At 40.0% G+C, this 12628-nt stretch overlaps 1 protein-coding gene across 10 annotated transcripts in view; it reads left to right on the forward strand.

Moving 5' to 3' along the window:
- Positions 1-12628, forward strand: part of NIN (ninein) — a 96707-nt gene that overhangs the window by 56763 nt on the left and 27316 nt on the right. For 7 of the 10 annotated variants that reach the window (XM_045567467.1, XM_045567430.1, XM_045567472.1 and 4 more), the window contains 7 exons: positions 1763-1901; positions 3763-3884; positions 4992-5497; positions 6424-8568; positions 9823-9948; positions 10057-10126; positions 12282-12497. In XM_045567467.1, coding sequence (XP_045423423.1) covers positions 1763-1901; positions 3763-3884; positions 4992-5497; positions 6424-8568; positions 9823-9948; positions 10057-10126; positions 12282-12497 — 3324 coding nt within the window. The remainder of the gene's footprint in view (positions 1-1762; positions 1902-3762; positions 3885-4991; positions 5498-6423; positions 8569-9822; positions 9949-10056; positions 10127-12281; positions 12498-12628) is intronic. The other 3 variants (XM_045567480.1, XM_045567485.1, XM_045567494.1) reach the window with 1 other exon arrangement.

Below are 12628 nucleotides of genomic sequence, written 5' to 3' on the forward strand. Positions count from 1 at the left end.
AAAATCTGTCAACTCTACCTCCAAAGATTCCCAATTCCATCCACTTCTGTTAACAGCTGTATATACCATATATTTTACCCATTTAAAGTGTACAATTCAATCTTTTATTATTCACAGAATTGTGCAACCATCACCACATTCGATTTTAGAACATTTTCATCACCCCCAAAAGAAACCCTTGTTCCACTTAGCCATAATCTGTCCTATGCTCCCCAGCCCTAGGCAACTACTAATCTACTTTCTGTCTCTACATATTTGTCTATTCTTTGCATTTTGTATACATGGAATTATATATGTGGTCCTTTGTGACTGGCTTCCTTCACTTAGCATAATGTTTTTTAAGTTCATCCATGCTATAGCATTAATCAGTACTTCATTCCTTTTTATGGCTGAGTAATATGCTACATTTTGGTTATCTAGTCATCAGTTAATGGACATTTGGGGTTGGAGGTTATTATCAATAATGCTGCTATGAAAATTTGTGTGCAAGTTTTTTTTGTTTTGTTTGAGACAGAGTCTCACTCTATCACCCCGGCTAGAGTGCAGTGGTGTCATCATAGCTCACAGCAACCCCAAACTCCGGGGCTCACGCAATCCTCCTGCCTTAACTTCCTGAGTAGCTGGGACTACAGGTGCATACCACCACACCTGGCTAATTTTTCCTATTTCTGGGTAGAAACGGGTCTCATTTTTGCTCAGGCTGTTCTCAAATTCCTGGCCTCAAACAATCTTCCCGCCTCGGCCTCCCAGAGTGCTAGGATTACAGGCATGAGCACCATGCCTGGCCCGTGTGCAAGTTTTTGTGTGGACATGTGTTTTCATTTCTCTTGGATAAATACCTAGGAGTAGAATTGCTGGGTTATATAGTAACTCTATGTGTAATCTTTTGAGGAACTGCCAAACTTCTTCCAAAGTGGTTTGTACCATTTTATATACATTCCTACTGGTATGAGAGTTCCAATTTCTCCACATCTTCACCAATAGTAGTTATTGTATGTCATTTTTATTCTAGCCATCCTTGTGGCTGGGAAGTGGTATCTCATTATGGTTTCGATTTGCATGTCCCTGATAGCTAATGATGTTGAGTATCTTTTTATGTGCTTATTAGTCATTTGTATATCTTTTTTACAGAAATACCTACTCCGATCATTTGCCCATTTTTTAATTCAGTTCTTTGTCTTTTTATTATTAAGTTGTAATAGTCTTTTTTTTTTTTTGAGACAGAGTCTCGCTCTGTTGCCTGGGCTAGAGTGAGTGCCGTGGCGTCTGCCTAGCTCACAGCAACCTCAAACTCCTGGGCTTTAGCAATCCTACTGCCTCAGCTTCCCGAGTAGCTGGGACCACAGGCATGTGCCACCATGCCCGGCTAATTTTTTATATATATATATTTTTAGCTGTCCAAATTATTTCTTTCTATTTTTAGTAGAGACAGGGTCTCGCTCTTGCTCAGGCTGCTCTCGAACTCCTGACCCCGAGTGATCCTCCCGCCTCAGCCTCCTAGAGTGCTAGGATTACAGGCATGAGCCACCGTGCCCAGCCGTAATAGTCTTTATATATCCTAGTTACAAGTGCATCAGATACATAATTTGCAAAACTTTTCTTCCATTCTATGGGTTGTCTTTTTGCTTTCTTGATGGTGTCCTTTGAAGCACAAAAGTTGTTTTGTTTTGTTTTTTATCATGTCCAATGTATTTTGTTGTTGTTGTTGTTGCTTGTGCTTTTGGCGTCACATCTAAGACCTGTGTTGGTTTTTAAACCCCAGGTATTACAGGACCAAGTGGATGAACTCCAGTCTGAGCTGGAAGAATATCGTGCACAAGGCAAAGTGTTCAGGCTTCCTCTGAAGAACTCGCTGTCAGAAGAACTTGATGTTAACAGTGGTGGCATTGAGGCCGACCAGGGTAAACACATTCACACACCATCTGAAAAGGCTTTAGTTAAAGCCTTCGACCTTTGTTTTTAGAACCTTGGTTGAATATAAATTTGCAAAAATTTGGCAACCGTAAAAAAAAAAGACTTTGGCAATACTCTTTTTCTTGAGTTATTTCATTTGTGGTCTGGTTTTTCATTTGTCCTTGAAGTCTTTATGAGAATATTTCCATCTGATTTTGATATGTATCAACAAAGGAATGGAAAAATCAAACCACAAGGGTATTTGCTTTGTTTAAAAAATAAACAAAAATCTGGCCGCAAATCTGGGAATCCAGGCCTTCGGAGTGTTAGAATTCAGACGCTGAGCTGTTGCCGAGTCCTCCCTTTCTGAGAGCTCCTCGCTGGTATGAGGTTGGTTTTGGAGAACGGGCCGGCCAGCACCCTCAGAAGCCATAGCTGGCTGGCTTCTGCTGGCTGCGCCGAATGTCTGCATTGTCTCTGCAAAACAACAAATAGGATAAATAAGCATTGGTGGCCCGTGTCTTTGAGGAAAAATTTGAGTGGCAGAGTTGGGCAGCAGAGTTGTCAGGAACCCTCCCACATTCTCTGTCCGCTCTTTCCCTCCCTCCTCGTAGCCGGCCTCTTTTCCTGGGTGTGTTGAGTTTGAATTTCAGAAAGAGCTCCTAGTCGATTCTTCCGTTATAAATAGCTTTCCCCACTGCTACTTGGGACGGGAGTATGGTTCTTACAAAGGTTGTTTATTCTGCCCCCCTGCTCCCCCCAACCTACTTGCCGTAGAATGAGTAAGGGATGGGGGAGGGGAGAGGAAGAGACTCAAGCCCTCTCCTCTGATTCCTGGGTCACTTTAGTCTAAGGATTTGAAAATATATATCTCAGCAGCTTTTCTGGGCTTTTACATAGATGACCAAGTGTTGAGGGTGTTCCTCATGGGGACATGAAGCTGCACTATCGTGGGGTGGCTTACACCCCGGGTGTTACTTCTCAGCTGGGAATATGCCATAATGTATGAAGAGAAAGCCCAGAGCAAGACTGTCTATCCCAGCTGCTAGACCTATACCCAAGAAGAGTCTCTTTGTCCCATCTGCCTGTGTATCCACACATGAAAAGCTATTTTGGGTCCACCTGCCTTAAGAGATTTCTGCATAGTATTGGACATCATCTTCTTGTCTGTGTACTGGCTCAGCCCCCAACCTATGCTTCACACTTCAGTGTCCTCCTCAGTCATCATGGCAGTTGCAGAGTTGAACTCATGGATAAGTTGAGAATTTCACCCCCCCAAACACACAAACTGCCTATTATCCAGGTTCCTAAATTATGCCCTATTTTTTTAATTTCACCTGATAATTTCAAATGGGGATCCACCCAGACTCCAGGAAATTCACAGGATGCCAGTCTTCTGAAATGTTTAATGATGGGTTGGTTGTCTTGACCCATGAAATTAACTCCTCAAGGCGTAGTGGCAAGTGTGCTGGCCATTCATTCCCCTGTCACATTGCCCCTCTGCTAATTTGCCATTTGTCTTTTTTGGGTGGATAGAAGTCTGCTTGGTTTGACTAAACTACCTCATGGTATTACCTCAACTTGCAGCATTTTCATTAAGATGAGGTCACATTTAAGCAACTATTTTCATACCTACCCAGATCTGTTCAAAAAGATGGATTCTGCTGAGGTTTGGTGTACTGCCTGTACATGAAAGAATCTGTTCACCTCCATTTCCTTCCCTTGACTTCTGTTATTTCCTAGTAGATCACATCTGTAGCAATTCAGGCTAAAGATTATTCCTTAGTTGAACTGGATGTATCTCCTTAGTTGCCAGATTATGTTATTGAAAGAACCTGCTGCAAGATCAGTGGGTCTTGTGTGTTTCAGGGCTTGGTTCTGAAGAATGCAATCCATCAAACATGAGCATCGAGGCAGAGCTCGTCATTGAACAGATGAAAGAACAGCATCACAGGGACTTATGTTGCCTCAGACTGGAGCTGGAAGATAAAGTAAGTCCTTGCTGCCGATCCAGTTCTCAAACTACTTGGAACTCTTGACAGCCTTTTGCGTGTAGGCCATTCCCAATTCTTTTTTCTCGTAGAGCAGCACTTTCTATGCATTTCCTCTCGTGTCTGGTGGCTTCCAGGAACCCACTTCCTCAGGATGATTTTGTAGGCTGAGGGTAAGGCCTTTACCTCCTGAGAGAGAGTTTCTCCAAAATTTACTACCTTCAGCCCTGGCAAGCATGGAACTTGAAGCTTTAAGTCCATTATATTATTTCCAACTTGTTTTTAAAAAAATCTTAATAAAACCAAAAAAGGCCTTTGATGTTATATTACCTAGTAAATTAAGTACAAGTCCTGAACCTTGGCCTCCAAACTCTTCACCATGGGGCTTCAACTCACATTTCCAATCTTCTCTTTCCCCATTCATTTGAGTTATCGTATCCTCCAGCTACACTGGGTAGTTCCTCGTTGTCCATCTTTTGCTCATACTATTACAGACTATGCTATTATTATTTCTTTCTGCCTCTTGAAAGTCTACTTACCCTTCAGAGTTTGTATCAACCGCTACCTGGTGCATGAAGCCATTCCTGAATTTCCCCAACCAAATGTGATTGTTCCATCCTTTGAATCCCTGGGTTACATTGTAGCTCCTTTTTCTGTACCTTTTCTCTTGTATGTTGTGCCTTGTAGTGTACTTAGAGTTGTCGTGTCCACTTCTGGCCTGGTTTCTACTTGATGGCAGGGACTATGTCTATACAGCTTTATGTTCCCATGAGGCCTGCAAGTACCTGATAGGTGTTCAGTAAATATTTGAATCTAATTAAATATTATAAGACTCTAACTTTGCAGTTAGAAAGGATGTGTGGAAGTCTGCTCAGTTCTTAGTAGAGTCCTTCAGAAACTAATAAAATTCAACCAGTTAAAAAAGAAAAGCAAACCATGCCTGCCTTAAATATCTTGCTTAAAATGTTTTTGAATTGTTGCTTTAAAACACAATGAGGAAACCAAGGAATGTCTTATAGGAAAGAAAAAGTACTTGCTGCCCCTGTTACTTCCCTTTCCATGGCCTTGAGTTGAATGACCTTGTGCTGGGTCCCTCTCTGACTTCAGGTGCGCCATTACGAAAAGCAGCTGGATGAAACTGTGGTCACCTGTGAAAAGGAGCGGGAGCGCATGAATCAAAGGCATGAGAATGAAATGCACACCTTGGAAAAACAAATAAGTGACCTTAAAAATGAAATTGCAGAACTGCAGGGGCAGGCAGTAGTACTCCAGGAGGCACAGCACGAGACCACCCGCAGGCTCGAGGAGGAGAAAAAACAGCTGCAGATGAAGTTTGAGGAAGAAAAGACTCACCTGCAGGAGAAGCTGAGGCTAGAACATGAGGAGGAGCTCGAGGTTAGACTTGCGCAGGCGGAGGAAGGCTTTGAGCGGGAGAGGGAGGGACTCCTTCAGAGTAGCACCTGGACAGATGAGAAGGTGCAAGGCTTGACTCAGGAATTAGAGCGATTTCACCAGGAGCAGCTGGCAAGCCTGGTGGAGAAGCACTCTCTTGAGAAAGAGGAGTTGAGAAAAGAGCTCTTGGAAAAGCACCAAAGGGAGCTTCAAGAGGGAAGGTAAGAAAGTTGGGGGAAATGGAACAGCCTGGGACACTGTCTCTCAGGGCATCAGAAGTCCCAGTCAGTTAAGGAGACTTGGAAAAATCAGATAGAATAGTAGCCCATTGATTTATTAGATCTTTTAAAAATTTTTGACCGGTTTTGCCATTGTTTTAATATAAGCCTACCTTAGGGTTATTGAAACTGTTTTTGTTTTTAAAAGAGGGAAGTATTCCTTGTGATTGATTGTACCTCATAAAGCTCCAGATCAAGATAAGATGATCCCAAATGTGGTTCCTTCCTGGTTCAACCCTGTTGCTTTCTGAGAAAAGCTATTTATAAGATGGATTCTGAGCAAAGTTACCTTTCCTCCCAGAGTTATAAAACAGCACCTTGTGCTCACCTTCCTCATGTGAAATCCCAGGTGCATTTGAAGGCCTTGGTACTTCACACCCCGATCAACTTGGTGCTACTTTATTAAATAAGAAGCAACAGCAGAATGCATTTGTCAATATGTGTGGTTTATGTGCCTAATATCCTGTAAAGCATGCTTCAGTAAAATGAAGGGATGTTATGTATTCCCCAAGTTGCGGGTTAGGTTAATATGCATTTGATCATTTATTGTGAAATACCAGTTTAAATCTTTGGTTTAAAATCCATAAACAAAGACATCCAGGAATATGTGAAAGAGTTTGGTTTCTAAAATTTCCCTCCGACTATAGAGAAAGGTAAATCCTTTAAATCAATTATGGCTGCTAGTCTTAGCACTCAGAAATGAGATTCGTTTCCAGTATAAATGAATCACGTAGGAATAAGTTATGACCACTTTGAGAAAGTATTTCAGTTGTTTGCTTAGCAGCCTCCTCTATGCACAGAAAAATGTTTTTTGTTTGCTTACAAAGTTGGCGGCAGTTTCAGTAATGCTGTATGTTGACTACATTTAGGGAAAAAATGGAAACAGAGTGTAATAGAAGAACCTCTCAAATAGAAGCCCAGTTTCAGGCTGACTGTCAGAAAGTCACGGAGAGATGTGAAAGTGCCCTGCAAAGCCTGGAGGGGCGCTACCGCCAGGAGCTGGAGGACCTTATGGAACAACAACACGAGGAGAAATCCCAGTGGGAATTTGAGAAGGACGAGCTCACCCAGGAGTGTGCAGAGGCTCAGGAGCAGCTTAAAGAGACCCTTCAGAGAGAGAAAGCAACTTCTCTGGTCCTGACCCAGGAGAGAGAGATGTTAGAGAAAACATACAAAGAACATTTGAACAGCATGGTCGTCGAGAGAGAGCAGCTGCTCCAAGACCTGGAAGATCTAAGAAATGTGTCCGAAAGCCAGCAAAGCCTGCTGTCTGGCCAGATACTTGAGCTGAAGAGCAGTCACGAGAGAGAATTGAGGGACTGTGAGCAGGTCCTCTGCCAGGCTGGGGCCTCAGAGCAGCTGGCCAGCCAGCGGCTTGAAAGGCTTGAAATGGAACGTGACCAGGAAAGGCAGGAAATGATGTCCCAGCTTCTGGCCGTGGAGAGCGTCCACAAAGTGACCTGTGAGAAGGCAGATCGAGAGAGGGCTGAGATGAACACAGAAATCTCCAGGCTTCAGAATATAATCAAGGAAATGCAGCAGGTGGCATCTCCTCTCTCCAGACTTCAGAGTGGCTGCCAGGCAGTGGGAGGGGAGGACATGGAAGGCAACGGAGCCATGTCCCTGCTTCAGCAAGGGGAGCAGCTATTGGAAGAAAATGGAGATGTCCTCTTAAGCCTGCAGAGAGCTCATGAACGAGCAGTGAAGGAAAATGTGAAAATGGCTACAGAAATTTCTAGATTGCGACAAAGGCTGCAAATATTAGAGCCAGGGTCAGTGATGTCTTCTTGTTTAGACGAGCCAACTACTGAGTTTTTTGGGAATTGTGCAGAACAAACAGAGCTGTTGTTACTGCAAAACCAAATGAAGCAAGTAGAAGGTGCAACCACAAGGCACATCCTAAGTGACCTGCAAGACAGTGAGGTCCGGGACATAAGAAGTACGGGGAAGAGCTATGCTCAGAGACAGGAGGTCAAAATAGAGGAATCAGAGGCTTCAATAGAGAGTTTTTCTGAGCTTGAAAATAGTGAAGAGACCAGGACCGAAAGCTGGGACCTGAAGAATCAGATCAGTCAGCTCCAGGAACAACTGATGATCTTACGCAAAGACTGCGATCGAGCTTCTGAAAAGAAACAGGACCTGCTTTTTGATGTTTCTGTGCTAAAAAAGAAGCTAAAGATGCTTGAGAGAATCCCTGAGGCTTCTCCCAAGTATAAGTTGTTATATGAAGATGCTAGTAGGGAAAATGACTGCCTCCAGGAAGAGCTGAGAATGATGGAGACACGCTACGATGAGGCACTGGAAAATAACAAAGAGCTTACCGCAGAAGTTTTCAGGCTGCAGGATGAGCTCAAGAAAGTGGAGGAAGTGACAGAAACATTCCTTAGCCTAGAAAAGAATTACGATGAGGTCAAAACAGAAAATGAGGAGCTGAATGTTCTAGTTTTGAGACTGCAGAGAAAGATTGAGAAGCTGCAGAAAAGAGCAGCCCGACAATGTGACTGTTTCTCCTTGTGGGAAGCTCGTTTAGATAATCTGGGAGTCGAACCTCATGAAAAGATACTCGAACTCAATCAGACACTGGAAGAGCGTGTGCCCAAGGTTGTGAGTGTACACCATATTATAGAAGACTGTAAACAAGAAAAGCAGTACCTTGAGCAGGGGAATACAGGGCTCTTGGAAAATGGAAAAGCACATGAAATTGCCTGGTTACACGGAACAATTCAAACACATCAAGAAAAGCCAAGAGTACAGAATCAAGTCATCCTGGAGGAAAACACTACTCTCCGAGGCATTCAAGAGAAACATTTTCAGCGCCAGGCCACAATAGCAGAGTTAGAACTGGAGAAAAAAAAGCTACAGGAGCTAACTAGAAAGTTGAGGGAGAGAGTCACTACTTTAGTTAAGCAAAAAGATATACCTTCTCAAGGAGAGAAGGAGGAAGAGCTGAAGGCAATGATGCATGACTTGCAAATCACATGCAGTGAGATGCAGCAAAAAGTTGAACTTCTGAGGTAATGTATGTACCTTCTAGACTTCACGAATCCCACACAGAACACCTCACCAAAGCTAACTTCCGCTGCTTGCTATGCCTAGAGAAACTAACCTATTAGTCTTCCAGAAGAGAGCAGTACTCTAGACTTCCTTCTGCTTCTGTGTCATATTAACAAATGAAATAACCTTGCATAGGAAACATTCCCTTCCTCTGTAGCAAATAAATGTTGTTCATATGGGGTGTGAAAGTTCACAATGGCGAGTATTTGCATCATTAATGTACACTTTTTTCTAGCACTTCATTTGGATGGATAGAATTTTTTTTTTTTTGCTTAATGTTACTTTTCTCATTTTAATGAAACATGTTGTATGAGAATGAGTGCCTTTTGTATATTATTAACTCACTTGGTAGATAAGAAATACCTTCTTATACTAACATACAAAAAATGTTGTTTTGTGGCTTATAGTTTTACACTTATTACCACTTGAAGTACATGCTGATAGCCTATAGACAATGGAAATTTATCTTGGAACATATAAGTTTATTGAGAAGCTACCAGATTCTAATAAATATGTTGGAGAATAAAGACAAAAGTGGAACTAATTTGAACCACTCCTTCCTTCACTTTGTAAAATATGATTGCATAGTCTTCTAGCAAATTTGGTTTTTAAAAAAAAAAAACTTGTAAAATATATTGTGTCTGAAATATATTTATGCTACGAAACAAGTTTTTCCTCTTCTCATTCAGACCATTTTTAGTTCTAAAAATCAGGATATAATGAGATGAATAAAATCACAAAGTAAACATTAGTGTACATATTTCAGTGGGCCCTTTGATTTATGTAGTGAATTTTCTTTCTCCAGGTACCCAGGGCCCTAAAACTAAAGCTAATATAGCTTAGTGATGTGGTTTGTGTCCATGCAGAGCAGGCAGGACTTGAGACTGAGATTAAATGAAGTCGTTTCTCAAAGCAGTGTACTTGCCATTGGGGAATCAACAACCAGAGTGGGTGTTGAGTCTCGACTCCTGTCGCCATGCTCAAGTTTGTTAGCTACATTTCCCTAACGTCTTTTAGTGAAATTCTTACTTCCCCAAAGAAATTCGTCAATATGTCATAATTTGATTTCCAAGTACTAAGAGACTACTAATTTAGACTTCTGTTTTTAACTGGCATGGAATACTCGTCTTATTGGAAGTTACTAGAAAATATTTTCCAAAAATGCCAGATGACTGCCTTGTTGTAACTATTTTTTAAAAATCTCTGTGCTTCAGATATGAATCTGAAAAGCTTCAAGAGGAAAATTCTATTTTGAGAAATGAAATTACTACTTTAAATGAAGAAGATAGCATTTCTAACCTGAAATTAGGGAAATTAAATGGATCTCAGGAAGAAATGTGGTAAGACACGTACTTAAATTTTCTTAAGACATTTTTGCAAGGACTAAAACTATTTTACTTCAACTTTTAAAGCCTAACTCTTCAATTTTATTTTCATCATTTCTTTAGGCAAAAAATAGAAACTGTAAAACAGGAAAAAGCTGCAGTTCAGAAGATGGTTGAAAATTTAAAGAAACAGGTAAAGAAATAATTAATATTTCCCAATATTTCTTTAGTATGAAATTTTCTTTTTTTATTTGAAATTTATAAATTTACAGCATATGCTACTAGAATAACGTGTAGCTAATGATGATAAGGTTGTAAATTTTGAGCTTGAAAATGGAAACTCACCTCATTCTGACTCTAAAGGAGGTTCCTGTTTTTGTGAAATGATATATTATTCTAGATGCTAAGTTTCGACCCCTCAGGGCTTTAGTAATTAGGATTTATTTTTATTTTTTATTTATTTTCTTATGCTGAAGGAACATTTTAATCATTACAGAAAGATGAGTCATTCGATAAGTGTTGTTAAAATGACTGGCTTTCCTTTTTTTTTTTCCAATTTATTTAGTTTCTTTTTTCTTTTTTAATTTCAGAATATTATGGAGGTACAAGCATTTTGGTTACATATCATGCCCTTGCATCACCAAGCCATAGCTACAAGCATGCCCATCCCCCTTACAGTATGCTCTGCATCCATTTGTTGTGAATTTTCCCATTCCCACCCACCCAGCACCTGATGAATATTACTCCCATGTGAGCACCTAAGTGTTCACCAGTTAGTACCAGTTTGATGGCGAGTACATGTGGTACTTGTTTTTCCATTCTTGTGATACTTCACTTCAAAGGGTGGGCTCTAGCTCTGCCCAGGATAATATAAGAGGTGTTAGATCACCATTGTTTTTTATGGTTGAGTAGTATTCCATCGTATACATATACCATATTTTATTAATCCACTCATGTATTGATGGGCACTCGGGTTGTTTCCACATCTTTGCAATTGTGAATGGTGCTGCCATAAACATTTAGACCCTAACTTTTTCATACAAGCTTTATAATCTGTGGGGATAATGAGGTGATACCTGTAAAACCATACCTATAAAATACTAGCTCTAGCCCTTGTGTAGTTTTAGTTAATGTTAGCCCACCCATTTTCCTCACCATTATTGAAAGGAGAAAGTTAAGGACAGAATTTCACAGATATAGAATGTCAGTTAATCAGCATATCATTTCACAGAAGTATGATTTATTCAGATAGCTTGTACCATTCAGTGCTCAATTTGCATAGTCTTACAACATGCAGTTGTAAAAAGGGAAGGCCATTTTAGAATCTATCTGAAACAATCCAAAGACAAGGACATACTATTGAGAGAGAGTATTTTTGGTACTTGGAATAGACAAGGCGTTAACATCCAAAATATATTTCAGACTCTTAGAAATAAATGGCAAAACCCAATTGAAAAGTAGGCAATTGATATGAATGTTCAAGTCACAGGAAAAAAAAAAATACAACATATACAAGATGGTTAGCCTCATCAGTGAATAGGGAAGTGCAAATTAAATGAGTTTCTTTTTTTTTTTAACCTATTGAATTAGCAAAAAGTAAAGATTGATATCATCAAGTGTTAAAAAGGGTGTGAGGAAATGAGTGTACTCATACATTATTGATAGGATTGTAAGATGGTAGCACTGCAAGGAAGACATTTGGGGGATATCTATCAAAATGGTAATGTATGCGCAGACCTTCTAACCCAGCAACCCTATTTCTAAAAAAAAAAATCCCAAATACAAAATGCTACCATATGTAAATGGATTTTCCAGAAGATCATTTTGTTTCTTCCTAATTAAAAGATAAAATGATTTTAAAAAATTAACCTATATGTCTATCAATGTGGGAATGGATAAATGCATTATAGAATATCCTACAGCCACTAAAAAAATAGAGCATATGGTGGTTTCTGAACACACTGACTTGGAAAGATAAGAGTAAGATGTTATAAGTGAAAAAAAGCAGGCTGTTCAAAAATGAAATGATCCAATTTTATTGCTAAAAGGAAAGAAAGAATCTCTGTGTATATGGGTTTTGTACATGCACAGAAAATGACCTGGAGGGATACGTATCCAGCTGTGGACAGTGGGCCCTCTGTGGAGTGGGGTTAAACTGAGTGTCTCACTTCTTCATCCACTTCTGAATTTCCTCAATTTGTAGTAATGAGTACATAGTATTTGTTATGAAAATACATTTTTAAAACTTACTATCTATATAGAGAAGGAAAAAACAATTACATCTCTAAATCTGTTTTTTATCACAAGTAGGGTAACAAGTTTTTCAAACTTATTTCAATTTTAATTAGATTTCAGAATTAAAAATCAAAAACCAACATTTGGATTTAGAAAATACAGAACTTAGCCAAAAGAATTCTCAGAATCAGGAAGAATTGCAAGAACTTAATCAACGTCTGACAGAAATGCTATGCCAGAAGGAAGAGGGGCCAGGAAGTAGTACATTCAAGGAATGGGAACAAGAAAAGTCTCATCTGAAAGAAGAACTGGAACACTGTAAAGTGCAGGTATGGTCTGTAGCCACCCCGTAGCTTTTTTTGGGGGGAAATCCCAAGAAATAGAAGAAATGCTTGTGTTAAATTTCTTATACATAAAGCCTTAATAATTAAAACAGTGTGGCAATGGCACATGAATAGAC

Source organism: Lemur catta, chromosome 1 (genome assembly GCF_020740605.2).
Source record: "Lemur catta isolate mLemCat1 chromosome 1, mLemCat1.pri, whole genome shotgun sequence".
NCBI classification, from domain to species: Eukaryota; Metazoa; Chordata; class Mammalia; order Primates; family Lemuridae; genus Lemur; species Lemur catta.